This window comes from Balaenoptera musculus, chromosome 1 (assembly GCF_009873245.2).
Source record: "Balaenoptera musculus isolate JJ_BM4_2016_0621 chromosome 1, mBalMus1.pri.v3, whole genome shotgun sequence".
In the NCBI taxonomy this organism is placed as follows: Eukaryota; Metazoa; Chordata; class Mammalia; order Artiodactyla; family Balaenopteridae; genus Balaenoptera; species Balaenoptera musculus.
Window position 1 is genome coordinate 130407611 of NC_045785.1, and position 20963 is coordinate 130428573.

A 20963-nucleotide genomic window follows, 5' to 3' on the forward strand; every position below is an offset into this window, starting at 1 on the left:
TTCATTGCAGTGCGCAGGCTTCTCATTGTCGTGGCTTCTCTTGTTGCGGAGCACAGGCTCTAGGCTCGTGGGCTTCAGTAGTTGTGGCACGTGGGCTTCAGTAGTTGTGGCTCGCGGGCTCTAGAGCGCACGGGCTTAGTTGCTCCGTGGCATGTGGGATCTTCCCGGACCAGGGCTCAAACCTGTGTCCCCTGCATTGGCAGGCGGATTCTTAACCACTGTACCACCAGGGAAGTCCCATTTGTAGATTTTTTGATGATGGCCATTCTGACTGGTGTGAGGTGATACCTCATTGTAGTTTTGATTTGCATTTCTCTAATAATTAGTGATGTTGAGCATCTGTGTTTTTTGGCCATCTGTATGTCTTCTTTGGAGAAATGTCTGTTTAGGTCTTCCACCCATTTTTTGATTGGGTTGTTTGTTTTTTGATTTTGAGCTGCATGAGCTGTTTGTATATTTTGGAGATTAATCCTTTGTCAGTTGCTTTGTTTGCAAATGTTTTCTCCCATTCTGAGGATTGTCTTTTTGTCTTGTTTATGGTTTCCTTTGCTGTGCAAGAGCTTTTAAGTTTAATTGGGTCCCATTTGTTTATTTTTGTTTTTATTTCCATTACTCTAGGAGGTGGATCAAAAAAGATCTTGCTGCGATTTATGTCAATGAGTGTTCTGCCTATGTTTTCCTCTAAGAGTTTTATAGTGTCTGGCCTTACATTTAGGACTTTAATCCATTTTGAGTTTATTTTTGTGTATGGTGTTAAGGAGTGTTCTAACTTCATTCTTTTACATGTAGCTGTCCAGTTTTCCCAGCACCACTTATTGAAGAGGCTGTCTTTTCTCTGTTGTATATTCTTGCTTCCTTTGTCACAGATTAGGTGAGAGAAGTGATTTTATTCTCATTATATTTTGAAGATAAAACCAGCAAGACTTGCCAGAGAATAGGATGTAGGACCTGAAATTGAAGGCTCAAGTATGACTTGAGAGCTCAAGTATGCTTGGCCTGAGCAATTAAGAAAATGAGGTGACCATTCACAGAGCTGGAGAATAACTGGAAGAACTGATTTGGTGTGCGAGGATGAGAAATCAGGAGGTTTTTTTGGTTGTTTTGTTTTTCAGACAAGCTGAATTTGATGTGCTTATCAGACATTGAAGCAAAGGTAGAGTCTGGAGCTCAGAGATATGGTAGAACTGAAGGTATAGATTTGGGAGTCACTGGTAACAGGTGGTACTTAAAACCTGTGGCTTTAGGATATCTGGCGGAGAAGTTGCCCAAGGTGCATAATCAAGCAAATTTAAAAATCACTGCATTAGGTCAAGTTCTCACGCAGTGGACTGGGATATTTGTTCCTATTTAATTAAGTACCTAAATAATTCCAGGCTTCCAGTTAGACACTCTTTTTTTAAGTGGAGTATTTTATTTTATTATTATTATTTTGGCTGTGCTGTGCTGCTTGTGGGATCTTAGTTCCCCGACCAGCGATTGAACCCTGGCCTCGGCAGTGAAAGTGCCGGGAGTCCTAACTACTGGACCACCAGGGAACTCCCTAGACACTTTTTTAAAAACTTGAGGTATAACTAAACAAAATGCGCAGATCTTAGGAGTTCATTCTATGAATTCTTTTTTTTTAAATTTACAGACAGTATACATTTAAAAAACTATTTTCTTGGCCTCTTTTTAAAATATTTTTTATTTTCTTTTTTTGGTCTCAGTTGCGGCAATAGCATGTATCAGTGTAACACTTCTATCATCTCTGGAAAATTTCCTCCGGGGCCTACTTAAATATAACTTTTAGTTAACTATAACATACAAAAGAAACTACACAAATTACAGCTCAATGAAATTTCTACAAAGTGAACACATCTGTAACCAGCATCCAAAGAAAGGAAACAGAACGTTATCTGAACCTCAAAAGTCCCCTCGTGGCTCCTTTCTGTCACTGTCCTCCCCACTTAAGGAAAGACTAACCCGATTTGGAACGTCTCGCAGTTTTAGACTTCATTTAAATGGAACCAAAAGAGAAGAACTTCTCTGTCTGGCTTCTTTCCCTTTAATGTCACGTTTGAGATTCATGCACGTTGTACGTAGCTGTAATTTGTTTTTGCGCTGTACTTCAGATTCTTTACTACCATAATGGTCAGCCTGCCTTTTTCTAGTCCTTTTTTCCTCCTCTGACGTGCTGATTCTAATCGCTACCGCGGGCGATATATTAAGCTGAGTGTGGGCTATTTGACTTCTCCGGGGTTACTGCTTATGTTCTCAACGGGGCTGCAGACGTTTTCAGTCGGCCAGAGGCTAAAATAGTCTGAAAAGGGGGGTTCGCAAGGGCCTTACACAGCGGGATTGCGGGAGCCAGACCAGGAGCAGAAGGCAGCCCCAGGAAAGCTCAGCCCACATTTTCTTTGGCGAATAGACTCACTTAAACCGAATCCAAACCTGGGTGACAACTAGAGACTCGCACAATGGTCGGTGAAGGTACTAGGAAAGTCCTTCAACAATCTAGGAGGGGAAAGCGGGACCCCAAATGCTATGACACATGGAGGTGCCCGCTATATTAGCACGCTTACTCCCCCGCGGGGCTACTGGGTCCCATCACATGGCCAACGCAACCCCACCTCCTCCCGCAATCCATGATGACGTCACCACGTCGTACAGCCTAAATCATGACGTCTCCAGAGCGCCAGAAGTCACTGAAAATAAAACTGTTCCCTTCAGGACCCGGCGGACTTAACGTTCTCATTCTGTCCCGTCTTAGCATAAACAGGTTTCCTTTTCTCCCCTTTTTTGTCCTTTTCTCGCACTTCACAGATCAACTTTACACAACATGGCCGGCTCGATGGTACTGGGTCCTAGAGAGCACGGAAACAGCCGACTCTCTAGTCAACTTCCGGCTTGGACCCTCGAAGATCAGTGCGTAATTTCCGGGGTTGGGTTATGGTACGGGAAAGCAGCGGTTCTGAGCTGCGACTGCGCAGCCGGGACCTACGGGGTCAAAGTATACTACGTACAGTTGCCCGGGCGTGGAGGTAGAGGCGTTTCTCTTCTCGAACTTCCGGTTTGATCGCGAGAGTTGAGCGTTGCTAAGAGGCGAGGTGGGCGGGGCCAGGCGAGGTGGGGCGGGGCCGAGCCCTGAAGGCGGTGCTTGGGCTCGGGGGGCGGCCTCGACGGACTCGCGAAGGTTCCAGAGGCGTCGCGTGCCGGAGGCGGGCCAATATCTCGCGCAGGGTCGGGTGTGCCCGCAGGCCGCGGCCACTGTGACTGGTGCCGGTGCGGTCTGCGCTCGGGGTGAGCGCGGTCGGTGCGGCGTTTCCTGTTCTCGCCCCTGCGCCGCTGCAGCTGGGGCCTTCCCTGACGCGGCCCGACCATGGCTTCAACTGTGGAGGAGGTAAGGGGTCCGGCCTCATCTTCCTCGCTCGGCCTTGCTGGAGCTTTCCGCTCCGTCTCCCGCCCCACCGCCGTTTCCCGTGCGGAGCTGCCCAGCGGCTGCACGCGGCACCTGCCTGTCGGACCGCCTTCCTGCGTACTCGGGTTCCCGCGCTTCCCCTCGGCCTCCCACCCGCCCAGCTGCAGCCGCCCCGTTGCCGAGCCGGCCACTGCGGGCCTCGGGGCCTCCGCTTTCCCCGGAAAGTTGCCGATCGACGCCCCCGGCTCAGCCTTGGTCGGCGGCGTAGGTGAGCGGGGGCGGGTGTCGTGGTTCCCGGCGGCAGGTAGGTCCGATGGTGGACCTGAGGGCTGGTCACCTTCACGTTATTCTCAGGCCCTTTCCGCCCGCGTTACACTAGCCTGAGGACGTGAAGCGTTGTTAAATTAAAGCTGATTACAAAACCTGAGTGTCGTTCTATGGTAGAGGGCAGTTGGAAGGTGAGAAGTCTTCAGTCCCAGCACTTAAATTCTCTTAGTCATCTTTTCTCTACACAGACTTTGGGCAAGTTATGGTGCTTCTCTGGGCCACAGTATCCTTTTCATAGGGTTGTAAAGACCAAGTAATAGTTCTAAATGTTCAGAGGAGTGCTTGACAAAACAATCTGCTATAGGCGTTTTTAAAAATAAATAAATTGTAAAGTTAGTTGTAACTAGTGGTGGGAAATAGCTTTTTCTCTTTTAAGCTCTTTAAACTCTAAACAGAGGCAGCTTTACTTTTTTGGAGACTTAGTTTGCACAGTTACAGCTTGGGAATAATGAACTTGGATTGCTCTTTTTTTGACTTAAGATGACAGTACTGTTATTCACAGTAAAGTGTTGGGTATCCATTGACTAGATTTGTTCTCCGGAAATCTTTTTGCTTAATATGAACAAGAGTGGGAAATCTCACATTTGACTTTTTAAGTCTGAGGATTTGCATTAAATGAAGAAAAAGTATGTGTGTGTGTGTAAGTATTATTCTGGATAACTTGCCACAAGTTTGTTAGGTGTTAAAGATTGGCCTTGTGGTACCATGTGCCCTGAGGAAAGAATCTCTGAAGTGACTTTACAGTCCTACATTTGGTGTGTTCAGTATTAATCCTCTTCAAAGTAAGGGGCTTTCTAATTGTGGTGTATACATTTAGGGACACTGTTTTTAGTTTGTTTGAGATGAAATTCAGTTTTTAACCATTTTAAAGTGTACAGTGCAGTGCTTTTTAGTATATTCACAGTGTTGTGCAATCATCACCACTATATAATTTGAGAACATTTTCATCAACCCCAAAAGAAACCCATTAAGTGGCCATTAAGCAGTCACTTCCCATTACTCCTCCCCACCCAGCAGCCACCAGTCTACTTTATGTCTCTAGGGATTTGCCTGTTCTGAGCATTTCATACAAATGGAGATTTACAATGTGTGGCCTTTTACTTTTTGGCTTCTTTTACTTAGCATAATGTTTTCAAGTTCATCCATGGTGAAACATGTACTTCTTTTTATGGCAGAATAATCCTTTTTATGGATATACCACATTTTGTTTATTCATAAATTGATAGACATTTGGATGATTTCCACTTTTTGGCTGTTATGAACAGTGTTGCTATGAATACTTGTGTACAGCTTTTTATGTGGATATACGTTTTCAAATCTCTGCGTATATATCTAGGAGTGGAATTGCAGGGTCATATGGTAACTAACTTCGAGAAACTGCTAAACTCCTTTCCAAAGTGCATCATTTTACATTCCCACAAGCAGTGTATGAAGCTTCCGATTTCTGCACATCCTCATCAACACTTGTTATTTGCTGGAGTTTGTTGTTGTTGTTAGTCATCCTAGTGGATGTGAAGTGGTGTATCATTGTGGATTAAATGTGCATTTCCTTAATGCCTGATGATGTTGAGCATCTTTTCATGCGCTTGAGGACCATTTGTCTATCTTTGGAGAAATGTCTGCACAAGGTCTTTGCCTATTTTGAGGCACTTTGGTCTTACTGCTTCCTAGTGAGGAATTTGGAAATAGAAGAGAAAGCTTTAATGTGTTTATGGATAGGGATAAAAGGGAGGTGTGATTTTGCTTAAGGAAAACAAGTGAATGCCTAGATAAATTAGGTAAGAAATGCTGTATCTAAGGCATCTTAAATATGTGTACAGGAAAAGCACCAAAGGGATCAATTTTACTGGTTTCAGATCTGCAAATAACAGAGGAGAACTGAGGAATTACCTTAAACAGGCCTGCTGTAAATTGCTTCAGACTTACAGTGGATATCTTATTTTTGTAGTACTGTAGAGCCAGACTGGCTGTAAAGAGGGCCTGGGGATCTCTTGCTTAACTCTCAGAGTTCTCTTCTGAGTCTCCTAGAAAAAGGATTCCTATTCCAGTCAAGAAGTAAAACCTTTTGTTTAGACTTTATACGTTTACTTTCTTTCTTTCTTTTTTTTTTTTTTAACTAAATCCTTACTCTGGAAACAAAATATACTCATTTAACATTTTAATTTTTTTTTCATCTTGTTAGAATGAATGTGAATTTTGAAAGCCATTATAACAAAAAAGATTGCTTTGAACTAAAAGCATCTTGGTTCTATGCTTGAAAGATGAGTTTGCATTTTTTTTTTCTTAGTAATACGAGTTTTGGGAGGTGGGGATAGAATTTGGGCAGGAGACTGGGCACAGCTGGACTTTTTATACCAAGTTAGCAGTTACAGATAGGTGAAACAAGGGCATCTGAGTTAAATGAGATAAAAGACTTGGGATAAAAGAAAAGCATTTGTTTTTCTGTTTTGCATTTTCTAAGACTCAAGAAATCTAAAGACTTTCAAGCTGTACTTTGGATATTATACTAAGTTATCAAGCATTTAAAGATTTTTATATTGAGCCTTACATGATCTCAGGCTATAATGTCAAAGTATTCCTGTCAGATTGCTAGCTAGTATCAAGCCAGAATGTAAAGTCATTTTAAGAGAAATGAATCCCTTGTTTATAAAGATCTCATGCATTTGCAGTAAGTCAGAGGGTAACTGGGAAAAAGTTTTTAAGCCCATTAATTTTCTAACAGTGTCTTTAACTCTTAAACTTAATACAATGTTGACTCTGTCTCTAGAAGATTATAGAAATAGACTTGGGTAGGCAATGTATTGGCGTAGTTTGCTTTTTCAATGATCCAGGAGTGCATTGCATGTTGGATTGTCTGTCCAGGTTTTTATCCTCTACTGTGCAACCAAGTCCCAGACTTGACAGTAAAATTAACCAGGAGCTTTAGAACTAAGAAGTTGTCTAACTTCTTAGAAGAAGAAATATGTCTTTATTTTTTTACCTTTTGTCTTAAAAATTTAAACTTTCTTATGTGTATTACTTGGGGTAGGAAGGTCAGTGAGGACCGATCACTGAGGGAAAGTAGAGTATTACCTTAGTCAAGTTGCTGTAGCATTTCACCGCACTTACTATGTACTCATCTCTTTTATTTTAATATTTAAAAAATTCCTAATATCTGATGACTAGGACTGGATGTTACAAGGAAATCCACGATTCCCTTTTGTTGGATTTCTTCATGTTACAATCAGAAAATGTTTATAAATCACACTTGTAAATAAAATGTTTTAAAACAAAGGCAGATAACAGTCTACCAAACTGGAAAAATTTGGTTTGATTACCTACTGTTACTTCAAGATTAAGTTTTCCTTTTTAAAAGAAAGGAATCTTGAGTTATTTACAATTCAATAGGCTGGAGGAAAGAATCCTTGTTGCTACCCAACCCTAGGAAATTTAAATGAACCTCCTATTCTTAGCTCTTATTCAGTAAATTGAAATGACCAATATGCACAATATCCAACTATTGTCTTATTTATCATAGCTAACTTAGCTTTTATTTTAACACAGCTACAGAAAGATCTAGAAGAGGTGAAGGTTCTGCTGGAAAAAGCCACTAGAAAAAGAGTACGTGATGCCCTGACAGCTGAAAAATCCAAGATTGAGACAGAAATCAAGAACAAGATGCAGCAGAAATCACAGAGGAAAGCAGAACTTATGGAAAATGAAAAGCCAGCCGCTGTGGTTGCTCCTATTACGACAGGATATACAGTGAAAATCAGTAATTATGGTATGACTCGCCCCTACATACACCTCTATACAGTTCTTTCTGCCTCTGAGCAACGTATTCCTTAGTAGTGACCCACTAACAAAATCAATTTTTTAATAGTTTTGAGTGTTTGTTTTTGGTGATTTGAAAGAGAAGACCCATTAGTTCTTATTTAATAAGATGCTTTTTAAGAGATTAAAAAGAAAATGCTGCATTCTAAAAGCTAATTAATTAATAAGAGAGCAAGATGATTAGTACAATGACGAGTAGCAGCAAGAAGGAACCTATTCTGAAATATATTCAGTATATATGGACACAGCTTTTTGTTTTTTCTTCCTGTTTTGCATTTCTGTTTGCCAAACAACCACCGATATTAACTGAGGAGGAGAATCCAGTTATATTCAAAAAACATTTTTGAGCACCTAGTATGTGCCTTTATTGTACTTGGACTTGTGGATACACAACAGTGAGCAAGACCCAATCCCTGCTCACGGTGTTGTTGGGACATAGACATACAACTAATACCATAACAATGTCATAATACCATTTTCCCTAAATTGATTATAGACTTTTTTATTTTGGAAGCAATGCAACTTGAAGTCTGAGTAATGAGCTCTCACGAGGGCAGGGACAGTCTTATTTTTCTTTGTGCTCACAATATCCAGCACACAGTAAGTACTTAATAAATATTTCATTAACTGAATAGAGATTTATAAAGTATTATGAGAATATAGCTGATAAAGTAATTCTGCTGGAGGGGAGGAACAGGCAGGGAGAATTAGAAGAGACATTTGAGTTTAAAAGGTGAGTTCAGCAAGTATGACGAAAAGAAGGGAATTGCATGAGCAAAGGACATGAGTAGAGACGTGAAAGGCATCATGCATTTTGGGTATTGTCATAGCAAAAAGCAGTGTGTGTGTTGTGTTTAAGTGATGTATTGCAGTACTATAGGAGATACGCTGTGTACTTCATTGACTACAGGAAGCTGGTCTGAAGGTGGTAGGATTCTGGCATAGTAACTAGGAACCTAGGTTTGTGTTTAGGGAAAAGCAGTTATCAATGTGGAGGATGGGTTGAATGGATGGGAAGAAACTAACTGAAGTACAGAACCCTCTAGAACATCTTTTTTTTTTTTTATTAACACTAGATTTCTATAGGACTAAGTAAGAAAAAGTCATACAGTACAATACATAAATATATATTTTATTATATGATGTGCTTTTTATGTGACATTTGTGTATTTTCTGTTAGCAGAATTCATCTAGGTTAGAGACTAGCTTGATAATAAAAAAATGAAATAACTTCTAGATATTGGTAGGTTAATTAAATTGGCAGATTTGGATGAATTTGACTCTCTAAGTTTATATTCTGCTTTGTCAGGGAAAGGAATTGAGGAAGCTAGGATTGCATTTGTTGAACTGCTTAGAGAAGTAGAAATGTTTATGGAATTAGATAATACTGATTCGACAAAGCTGATGTTTAGCCATCCAGCTTGGTGGAGATTATCAATATTTAGGAATAGGACAAAATTATTTCCATAAAAAGGGGAAATGAGCTACAATTAAGGAGGTATTTAATGATCATATTGCTTACTCTAAGGAATAAAAAGAACGTGGGCTTTGTGTTCAGTAAACCTGAATTTGAATCTAGGTTGTTTCACTAGCTAGATGCCTAACTTTGGGTAGATTACTTAACTGCTTTGAAGCTCAATTTTTCCATCTAAAAAGTTTCTTATATCTTTCTTTCTTTCATGTTTCTATTGCTAGATTTTTATCTTAGTGAGTATTATTATGAGCTGTGTGCATTTGCTATTCCAGAGATAGTATCAGACTTTATTCATGGTCCATTTTTTGTTGTTGTTGTTACCAGGATGGGATCAGTCAGATAAGTTTGTGAAAATCTACATTACCTTAACTGGAGTTCATCAAGTCCCTGCTGAGAATGTGCAGGTGCATTTCACAGAGAGGTGAGTTCTCATAATGGGGAAGACAGTGCCTTATTATGGGTTCTTTTCTTTTCAGTTTCTAAAATTCTGCTTAAATTTAAAATTATCCTTTATATCTGCTTTAAAGGTTGAGTCTTATCATCTGGGATGGCCAGGTGCACATCCTAAAGTAAGACTGGCTTTATTTCCACAACGACTGAAGAGCACCTTTCATAGAACCAGAAAGATAAAGTGTTCACTATTGTGTTGTAGGTCATTTGATCTTTTGGTAAAGAATCTAAATGGGAAGAGTTACTCCATGATTGTGAACAATCTCTTGAAACCCATCTCTGTGGAAGGCAGTTCAAAAAAGGTAGGTTTACTTTTTTTGTCGTAATATTGTCATAATTGTCATAATATTTTTTGTCATAATATTGTGAAACCTCATGAAATTACCTGGCCAGTTTAGAATTAAGATGAACTAGAATTAATTTATCCTGTTGCCTGTTTTGTAAATAAAGTTTTATTTGAACATATCAGTGCTCATTTGTGTATGTGTTGTCTGTGGCTACTTTTGTGTTTCAGTGACAGAGTTAAGTAGCTACAACAGACCATGTGGCCCACAAAGCCTAAAATACTAATTATCTAGCTCTTTACAGAAAAAGTTTGCCAGCTCCTGCTCTAGAAAATAGATTATAAAAATATTGCATTAGAATTAGGAGGGTGTTGAATAAACTGAAAATGGTTAAGAATGAGACTTGAGTTTTAATGCCATTTTTATCACGTATTAGTTGTGACCTTTGGCAGCTCACTTAATCACTTTATACCTCAGTTTTCTCATTTGTACAATGGGAATAATAATTTGTTTTACAAAATTGAAATAAACTGTCTTTGAAACAGTATTATTCATATTTTTCACTAATTCAGATAATCCTTCTGTTCCTACCTAATTTAAATAAATGAAGTTTAATGCCTCTGGTCCACAGATGGGCCATTCTGCTGTCTGTGTTTACATAGTTATGTAGCAGCTTAAAGGTAATATTAGAATATAATTTAATGATTAACTTGTGACTCCCTGCTCCCTTCTTGGTCCACTAATCACATGTTGAAGTATTACTCAAGTCCTAGAGTTATGTGGATCATTGTTGAAAGGGTTGTATATTCTTGCTGTTTCTGCTTACTCACCTCCAAACTCCCTAACCAATACTGCCTTACATGATTTTCTGCCTGTCTCTGACCCCTCTTACTGTTTTATTCTCTCCTTCAATCATCAAAATCCAGCCATTCTTCCTCCTCGTTTTCAAAGATACCAGAATCATCTCTTCCTTTGTCAACTGCCTGGAAGGCCCTCTTTCCTGAAGCTTGGGCCACAGCTCACATTTCACCTCAGGCTTTCCTAGTGACGTTCCTGCCCCAATACTCATTAACATCTTCTTTGTCTTGATAGCACCTAGTATTTGAAGGAATTACAGTTTGTGTATGATTTTCCAGCCTATTCATAAAAGTATTACTAGCACCTAAAACGGGTCCTGTACGTAACAGTAACTCGAGTAATTGAGTAAATAATTATTTTCTAAATATTCATGCTTATCTCCATGTGTTCTAAGTTGTACCTGTTTTCCACTTTTCTTCCAGATCAAGACAGATACAGTTCTTATCTTATGTAGGAAGAAAGCGGAAAACACACGGTGGGACTACCTGACTCAGGTTGAAAAAGAATGCAAAGAGAAAGAGTGAGTCTACTTTCATTTATTTAAGAATTATAATGTATTCTTTGCTAGGGTTGTAGATGTTCATCGATAATGGAGGTGTATAGTCTGCAATTTGACCATTTACCTTCTAATGTCCTCTGACTAACCCAGTTATATCTGCTTTCACTTGTCAGAGGGCACCCGAAGAGGGCATGTATCTAGCAAGTTGCTTTTTAAGGAGGCCTTTGTACTTGTGGTTGGTTCTTTTGTGCTGGTTCTTAACCCTGGGCCAGTGGTGCTGCTATTTAGGTACTGTGCTCATTCCAAGAGATTCCATTTCAATAGTTCCATAGTAGCCCAGATACCCATATATGGTTTTTTAATTCCCCAGAAGTTTCTGATATATAGTTAGAATTTTACTATCACTGGTATAGAGTGAAAAAGAGAATATTTTTATCCTACTTAATAATGGCTATTTTGAAAAATGTTTATTCAGAGATACTTCCATCCTAGCTAAAACATTCCTCTGCTTTCCTGCAGTGGTAATGTACTACGTTGAGTCAATTAGCCATCCACATTTCTCTCACTCCTCCCTCCCATAGCCAGTGCGCGTTTGGGATGTGGTTGGCTAAGGTGTTAGGCATTATGTGTGGAATTGCTTTTAAATCTAGAATGGATTACCTGAGTATAGGAACCTGTTTTACTGTTACTGTATCCCCAGGGTCCAGTACAGAATCTGGCATTTAATAAATGAGGTAAGTGAAAAATGAAATATAAAGTTAATGAGCCCAGTTCACACACGGATTGAACTAGAAGTGTTGACTACATTGAGGACTGTGCTTTTATACCACCAGGCCCAAAACTCATGTATCTCAGGCTTGAGAGAAGGCTTTTCTAATTAAAAAAAATATGAGCTTCAGTATGTGTCCATATAGAACATACGTTTGTTTTTTTCTCAATGAAATTGTTTTTCGTATTATATGAGGAAACATGCTTTAAAAAAAATTAAAATAGTTTAGAAAAGTAAAAGCTTATTTCCTTACTTTTCCTGCTAAAAATTAACCTAAAATCCCATAGTCCCAAGATAACCCCTTACTGTTTTTAAAATAAATAATTAATTAATTTAATTAATTAATTAATTTTTGGCTGTGTTGGGTCTTTGTTGCTGCACCCAGGCTTTCTCTAGTGTGGCAAGCGCGGGCTGCTCTTCATTGCAGTGCGTGGGCTTCTCACTGCGGTGGCTTCTCTTGTTGTGGAGCATGGGCTCTAGGGTGCGTGGGCTTCAGTAGTTGTGGCATGTGGGCTCAGTAGTTGTGGCTCGCAGGCTCTAGAGCGCAGGCTCAGTAGTTGTGGCGCACAGGCTTAGCTGCATGTGGGATCTTCTTGGACCAGGGCTCAAACCTGTGTCCCCTGCATTGGCAGGTGGATTCTTAACCACTGTGTCACCAGGGAAGTCCCCCTTACCGTTTTTGATGCCCATTCTTTGATGCACTAAGTGCGGTTATATATTGTTTAAGATGAATTTGTGCATGTTTTGATTGTCAGAGTATGTTTGGATCCTGTCTTCCTCTTACCTCCACTCACGTACTTCCTACATCCTAATTTGTCTCTTTTCATACTTAGTAATCAATCAATCATACCTATAAAATGTTAATAAATGGATTTATGTATGTTTCTATATTCCATATATTATTATTACTATGTTTCATATACATTATATATATTCCTCCATTATTGATTGCGTGTGTTTTCTTTTTTAACAGAAAGCCCTCCTATGACACTGAAACAGATCCTAGTGAGGGATTAATGAATGTTCTAAAGAAAATTTATGAAGATGGAGATGATGATATGAAGCGAACCATTAATAAAGCCTGGGTGGAATCAAGAGAGAAGCAAGCCAAAGGAGATACAGAATTCTGAGACTTTACAGTCTTTTTGGGAACTGTGATGCGGAAATATTGATGTTTCCAATAAGGAAATGTTGGTGAGCTGCACAGATAAATTTGACATATAACTACTTACACAGTCTAAGTAAAGGCAATGAATTCTCCATTTCCTGCTGGAGGATTTATTTAAATAAAATATGCTTATTAAACAAACACTCCCTCCAAAGATGGTTTCCTTAGTAACCGGGTCATTTTATTCAAGAAAAGGGTAATGTTGTATTCTAGTGTGAAATGTGAAGAAGCAAGTCTTGCCTAATGAAAATGCCACATTGTGTGTATTATTGTTCAGCTAAGAGGTAGAAACAAAAGTTACTGCTTGCCTTTTAGTTCCTGACATCAGCTCCCACCAATGTAAGAATAAAAAAATAAAACGTGAATTTTTGCATAAAATGAAAATTCATACCTGTGTTTCAAGGTTGTTATAGAGAGCTTGCTCTCTTCTATTCACAGCTTAAGTGATGTATATACCATGAAGTACCATGCCCTAATAATCTAATCACAAATATTTTTCTCTAGATTTAAATATATTTATTTATGAATAAATTGGAACTAAATCGAAACTTGATAATACACAAACATATTTATATAGTACCAGTAAGTGGGTTTTGCCATGGTTCAGCTGGCTTGTAAAAACAATAACTGTAAAGTAAAAGTAAATATGAAAATCCATCTATGCTGCTGAATAAAAACCTATCATCATCTAGCAGATGTCCAGATGTATGTCAGAAAAGTCAGGCTTTCAGGGGAATTGTTTATTTCAGAGGGTATTACTCTCCCTAAAATCAGAAGTAAGAGCAAGAAAGATGCCTGTGGTTTCCATAACTATGTTGTATTGGAGCTATTTGCCACTGTAATTAGAAAAGAGAAAGCAAATTAAATGCGTAGAGGAGAAATCCAAAACTACTACAGTTAATGAGATTTGGTAAAAGTACTAGGGTAAAGTTTGGTGGGGTTTAAAATTAACATAAAAAAACAGCCAATATGTAGGATAACTATTAATAAATATTGAACACATTATAAAACCTCTATAATTAAAGCTGTGATGTTGGCACATGAATAAACAGACCAATGGAACAGAATAAAAAAGACCCAAGGTGTATGGAAGTTTTAGAATACAGTAAATAGCATTTCAAAACTATGGGGAAGAGATGGGCTCTTATTGAGATAACTAAAAATAGCCATATGGGTACATTCCAAACAGATCAGAAGATCTAAATGTAAAAGTGAAGCTGCGTGAGTACTGAAAGACATAGACTCCATCGTAACCTCAGTGAGGGAAAACTATACTATGTGACTTACTTAAAATCTAAATGTAACAAAGCTAAATATTGATAATTTTAACTACATAATGAACGTTTACATGGCAAAAAACCCCCACAATTATCAAAAACATGACACATTGAGAGAATTCAAAAATTATTAACACTTTGTTAGAAAAAGGAATGTAAGTGACTTTTTTTTCGTTTGTTTTTAACCTTTTTGGCTGTGTTGGGTCTTTGTTGCTGTGCATGGGCTTTCTGTAGTCACGGCGAGCAGGGTCTACTCTTCGTTGCGGTGTGTGGGCTTCTCATTGTGGTGGCTTCTCTTGTTGCAGAGCACAGGCTCTAGGCGCATGGGCTTCAGTAGTTGTGGCGTGTGGGCTCAGTAGTTGTGGCTCGCGGGCTCTAGAGCACAGGCTCAATAGTTGTGGTGCATGGGCTTAGTTGCTCTGCAGTGTGTGGGATCTTCCTGCACCAGGGCTCGAACCCGTGTCCCCTGCATTGGCAGGTGGATTCTTAACCACTGTGCCACCAGGGAAGCCCTAAGTGACCATTTAACATATAAAAAGAATTTAACATATAAAAACATACTGTATTTTAACTTTTATTGGAAAAACTCTAAAACATACGGACTATTCAGGGTATGGGGAAATACATACATGGTAATGGAATGAAAAGGTTGAGAAGCTTAAAACTTGTATAGAAGAGTAGTTGTTGGTAGTATTTACCAGAATTATATGTGCATTTATCCTCTAATTCACAATTCTACTTCTAGGCTCTTTCCCAAAAATAACACTGGTAAAAATTTGGACTAATATATACAAAAGATTGGAAACACCCAAACGTCAACTCATAGGGGACTAGCTGAGTAAACTAGTACTTTGGGACATCCACACAGAAGTACTAATAGTCACCAAAAAATGAAGATTATTTCCAGATACTGATACACAGTGATCAATCAGGATACAGTAAGTGGAAAAGCAACATGCAGAACATTGTTTATGCTACACTTAACTACCTTAGTGTCAGAAAGAGTGAGAAATGTGAATATACAATACATGTATCTGTATAAAATTCAAAAAGAAATTGGAAGAGTAAACCCAAATAAAAATGGTTACCAATAGGGGAAGGAAAGAGATGGGATGGAAGCAATACTGTGATGACTCTATCTTTTTCTATAGTTTTGACCATCTAAAATTTAAGCATTTAAAAGCTAAATAAAAACTTAGGGAATGAGATCAAGATGGCAGAATAAAAGGATGTGGAGCTCACTTCTTCATACAAATACATCAAAAATACACCTACATGTGGAATAATTCTCAGAATGACCACTGGATTCAGTCAGAAGATCTCATACAACCAAAGCAGCAAGAAATACACCATGTAACTGGGTAGGATGAGACCTGTGCCCTTGGGAGGGAGCTATGAAAGGTTTCCTCACCCTGGGATCCTCCTACACCAGCTGAGAGGTCAGCTAGGAAAGATAGCCTGAGACTTGGAGGATAGTGCAACACCTAACTTGTGGCAAGCAGGACAGAGACCAGCGCAGAGGGTCCTTGCTACCTTGCTGCACTTCCCAGCCTGAGAGAAGCACCTGCTTGGTGTGCACAGCAAGTTGGTGCTGAAACTTGGATTTCAGCTGACAGACTGGGGGAGAGGACTGTTTGGAGACAGCCTGAAGGGGCTGGAATGTGCTCAGGGCCACAAGTGGGGGTGTGCAGGATGGAGCCTGGGTCCGCCATGGGAGCCCAATTATTAACACACACATGAGAGAGGGGCATGGCCCCGCCATAGCAGCCTCATTCTCGGCTTACTCACAGTGGGCACAGGTCAGCCACTATGAGTTCTAGGAGCACACAAAACACCAGTGGGTTGCCCACACGTGGAGGCAGGGCTAAGGGTAGTGCCAACAACAGTGTACTTTGTGAGCACACACAGTGAGTGACAAATGACATCAGAGAGTGCAGGTCCTGGTGGACAGCTCCTGGGGAGGAATACGCAGTGGCTCCTTTCCCAGATGGAGCGCTCCAGCCCCACCTACCTCACACCACAGCTTATAATCAGATCTGGGGGCTTCTAAACAACTGGGGAGCAGACCCTGCCCACAAAGGGCTATGACAGCCACAGAGGAGAGAGGAAGCCCCACTCAACATCCAGTGCAGCCTCTGGTCACAACACCAAACACACCCTCTAGTGGGAAAACGGCCAGCACACACTGAGGAAAGATGTGGTAGGCGTCCATAACAAAAAGAGCCCTACGACCAAAAATACTGGACTCACACAAGCTACACAGGGATGCTTGCACATAAAAACAGCCCTTCAAGACCACGGTAGATAACTGTTTTCCCTAAATTCATAATAGATTCAGAGAAATATAAAGAAGAAAAAGCAGAGGAGCTATTCCCAACTAAAAGAACAGTGAAACAGACCTCTCCGGTCTACCAGACCCTGAGTCCAAAAAGGAGGTAATAAAAATGCTGAAGGGATTCAGAAAGAAATATTGATAGAAATGCAGATCACTGTAACAAACTATAAAGAGGAGCCAATTAAAATTAGACAATTCAATTGCCAAGATGATAACCTATCTAAAGGCAATAAATAGCAAAATAAATAATGTAGAAGAACGAATAAGTGATCTGGAAAACAGAATAATGGAAACCACCCAATCAGAACAGCAGACAGACAAATGAAAAAGAATGAAAGCAACATACGAGACTTATGGGATAATATAAAGCATGCCAATCTACGCATAACAGAGATCTCAGAATGAGAAGAAAGAGAAAAGGGGATCGAAAATGTATTTGAAGAAATCATAGCTGAAAACTTCCCAAACCCAAAGAAAGAAACATATCTAGGTAAAGGAAGCACAGAGGGTCCCAAACAAGATGAATCTAAACAGACCTACACCAAGACATATCAAAATTAAAATGGCAAAAGCTAAACATAGAGGATTCTAAAGGAAGCAAGAGAAAATAAGGAGTCAGTTACAAGGGAACCTGTATAAGGCTATCAGCTGATTTCTCTACAGAAACTTTGCAGGCCAGAAGGGAGTGGCAAGATATATTCAAAGTCGTGAAAGGGAAAAGCCTACTATCTAGCATACTCTACCCAGTAAGATTATCATTTAGAATAGAAGGAGAGAGAAAGAATTTCGCAGACAAGCAAAAACTAAAAGAATACAGCAATACTAAACCTATCCTAAAAGAAATATTGAAAGGTCTGCTTTAAATAAAAAAGAAGCAAGAATCTATAGGAAAGGGAAAATCACAGTAGGAAAGGCAAATATATAAAAGAACTGTACATCACTTAAATAAGCCAGTACATAGGTTAAAAGAATATCAAAAAAAACTTTGTGAAAGTGATTGTAACTACAATGAACACCAAAAGGATAAATAGTAAGATATAAAATAGGACATCAAAATCACAAAATGTGGGGGAGGGGAGTAAGAAAATGTAGATTTTTAAAAGAATGTGTTTGAGATTATATGACTACCAGTCTAAAGCACGTAGATATAGTAATGGGTTAACATACTTGAAAACCAGGGTAACCACAAATCAAAAACATATAATAGATTCACAAAAACCAAAAAGAAAACTCAAGCATAATAGAAAAGAAACCAACAAAACACAAAAGGGAAAACAAAAAGAACAAGAAAGGAACACAGAAGAAGTACAAAATCAACTGGAAAACAAGGTTTACAATGGCAATAAATACATACCTATCAATAATTACCTTAAATGTCAATGGGTTAAGTGGAAATGACAAGAAAGCAGGGCGTAGCAATACTCGTATCAGACAAAATAGATTTTAAAACACAGGCCATATAAAAAGCTAAAGGACACTATATAATGATAAAAGGATCAATACAAGAAGATATTACACTCATTAACATATATGTAAGGAATACAGAAGCATCTAAATATGTAAAATAAATACTAACAGACATAAAAGGAGAAATTGACAGGAATACAATAATAGTAGGAGACGTTAACACCCTAATGACATCAATGGACAGATCTTCCAGACAGAAAATAAAGCCACAGAGACCCTACATGACACAACAGTTAGACTTAATTGATATTTTTAGGATATTACATCCAAAAAACCCCCAGAATAGACATTCTTTTCAAGTGCACATGGGACATGCTGTAGGACAGACCACATACTAGCACACAAAATAAGCCTCAACAAATTTAAGAGGAAAGAATTTCAAGCATCTTTTCTGACCACAGTGGCATAAAACTAGAAATCAACCACATAAAGAGAAACGAGGAAAAAAAAAAAACAATGATTACCGGGAGACTAAACAACATGCTACTAAAAATCCAATGGGTCAATGATGAAATCAAAGAGGAAATTAAAAAATACCTTGAGACAAATGACAATGAAAACACGATACAAAATCTATGGGGTGTGGCAGAAGCAGTCGTAAGAGGAAAGTTCATAGCAATACAAGCCTTTCCCAAAAAAACAAGAAAAATCTCAAACAACTTAACTTACCACCTACAAGAATTAGAAAAAGAAGTACAAACAAAACCTAAAGTCAGCAGAAGAAAGGAAATAATAAAGATCAGAGAAGAAATAAATAAAATAGAGGTTAAAAAAACAATAGAAAAATCAATCAAACCAAGAGCTGGTTTTCTGAAAGGATAAACAAAATTGCCAGGCCTCTGGCCAGGCTCACCAAGAAGAAAAGAGACAGGACCCAAATAAACTAAATAAGAAATGAAAGAGTAGAAATAACAACTGATACCACAGAATTACCAACAACCCATAAGAGAATAACTATGAACAATTATATGCCAACAAATTGGACAAACTAGAAAAAATGAGCAAGTTTCTAGAAACATACAGCCCACCAAAACTGAATCAAGAAAAAATAGATAATTTGAACAAAATGATCACTAGAAGTGAAATAGAATCTGTAATAATAATTAAAAACAAACAAAAACAACCCCCCCCCCCCAAAACTCTCTGCAAACACAAGTCCAGGACCAGATGGCTTCACTGGGGAATTCTACCAAATATACAGAGAAGAACTTATACCTATCCTTCTCAAACTCTTCCAAAAAACCAAACAGGAGGGAACACTCCCAAAGTCATTCTATGAAGCTGTGATCATGCTGGTACCAAAATCAGATAAAAAGATACCACAAAAAAAGAGAATCACAGGTGAATGTCGCTGATGAATATAGATGCAAAAATCTTAAAGAAAATATTAGCAAACCGTATCCAACAACACATAAAAAGGATTATACACCATGACCAAGCTGAATTTATTGCAGTGTGACAAGGACGGTTCAACATAGGCAAATCAATCAAAGTGATACACCACATTGACAAAAGAAAAGACCAAAACTGCATGACCACTGCATTAGGCATGGGAAAAGCATTTGATAAAATTCAAAATCCATTCATGATAAAAACTCTCACTCAAGTGGGTATAGAGGGAACGTATCGCAACATGATAAAAGCCATTTATGCCAAACCCACAGCCAACACAATACTCAACAGTAAATACTAAAAGTCTTCCTGCTATGGGACTTCCCTGGTAGTCCAGTGGTTAAGACTCCGCGCTCCCAACGCAGGGGGCCTGGGTTCTACCCCTGGTCAGGGAACTAGATCCCACGTGCCACAACTAAAAGAAGATCCCACGTGCTGCAGTGAAGACCTGGTTCAGCCAAATAAATAAATAAATAAATTTAAAAAATAAATAAATAAATAAAAGTCTTCCTGCTAAATTTAGGAAGAAGACAAGGATAACCACTCCACGACTTCTATTCAACATAGTATTGGAAGTCCTAGTACTCACAGAAGAAAAAGAAATAAAAGGTACCCAAATGGGAAGGCAAGAGGTAAAACTGTAATTATATGCAGATGACATGATACTCTATATAGAAAACCCTAAACACATAAAAATTATTAGAACTAATAAATTCAACAAGGTAGCAGGATACAAGATTAACATACAGGAATCTGTTGCATTTCTTTACACTAACAATGAAATATCACAGAGAAAAAAACAATCCCCTTTAAAACTGTTACAAGGACAAGATGTCAGAGTAGAAGAAGCTTGAGCTCACTTCCTCTCATGAGCACACCAAAATCACAACTAACTGCTGAACAACCATTGATAAAAAAGACTGGAACCTAACAAAAAAGATATTCTATATCCAAAGACATAAAGAAGAAACTCAGTGAGACTGTAAAAGGGGCACACCTGCAATATACTCAAATCCCATACCCCTGGGACAGGTGACCCACAAACTGGAGAAAAATTACATCACAGAAGTTCTCTAATAGGAGAGTTCTAAGCCTCACGTCAGGCTCCCCCATATGGGGGTCTGAAATAGGGAGGAGCCTCCAGAGCATCTGGCTTTGAAGGTCAGCGGGGTTCAAATGCAGGAACTCCACAGGAATGGGGAAAAAAGAGACTCCACACTTGGAGGGCACACACACGGTCTTGGGCTCACTGGGATCCAGGGCAAAAACAGTGACTTCATAGGAGGCTGGGCCAGACCTACCCACTGGTCTTGCAAGGTCTCCAGGGGAGGTAGGGACAGCTGGGGCTCACTGTGGGGACAAGGACACTGGTGGCGGAAGTACTGGGGAATATTCATCAGCGTGAGCTCTTCTGGAGGCCACCATTTGGCACCAAGACCTGGCCCCACCCAGC

The 20963-nt window shown here is 39.2% G+C and overlaps 1 protein-coding gene across 2 annotated transcripts; it reads left to right on the forward strand.

The window, feature by feature from the left end:
- Nucleotides 1-3125: 3125 nt before the first annotated feature.
- LOC118906381 (calcyclin binding protein) lies at nt 3126-13728 on the forward strand. 2 transcript variants are annotated; one of them, XM_036873877.1, is made up of 7 exons: nt 3141-3379; nt 7268-7487; nt 9336-9432; nt 9539-9580; nt 9664-9763; nt 11026-11123; nt 12845-13728. In XM_036873877.1, the coding sequence occupies exons 1-7, from the start codon at nt 3359-3361 to the stop codon at nt 12999-13001; spliced, it is 735 nt and encodes a 244-aa protein (XP_036729772.1). In that variant the 5' UTR covers nt 3141-3358; the 3' UTR covers nt 13002-13728. The 2 variants fall into 2 exon arrangements, with proteins under 2 accessions (XP_036729781.1, XP_036729772.1); XM_036873886.1 differs by lacking the exon at nt 9539-9580 and having other exon boundaries at nt 3126-3379; nt 12845-13417.
- Nucleotides 13729-20963: the final 7235 nt, after the last annotated feature.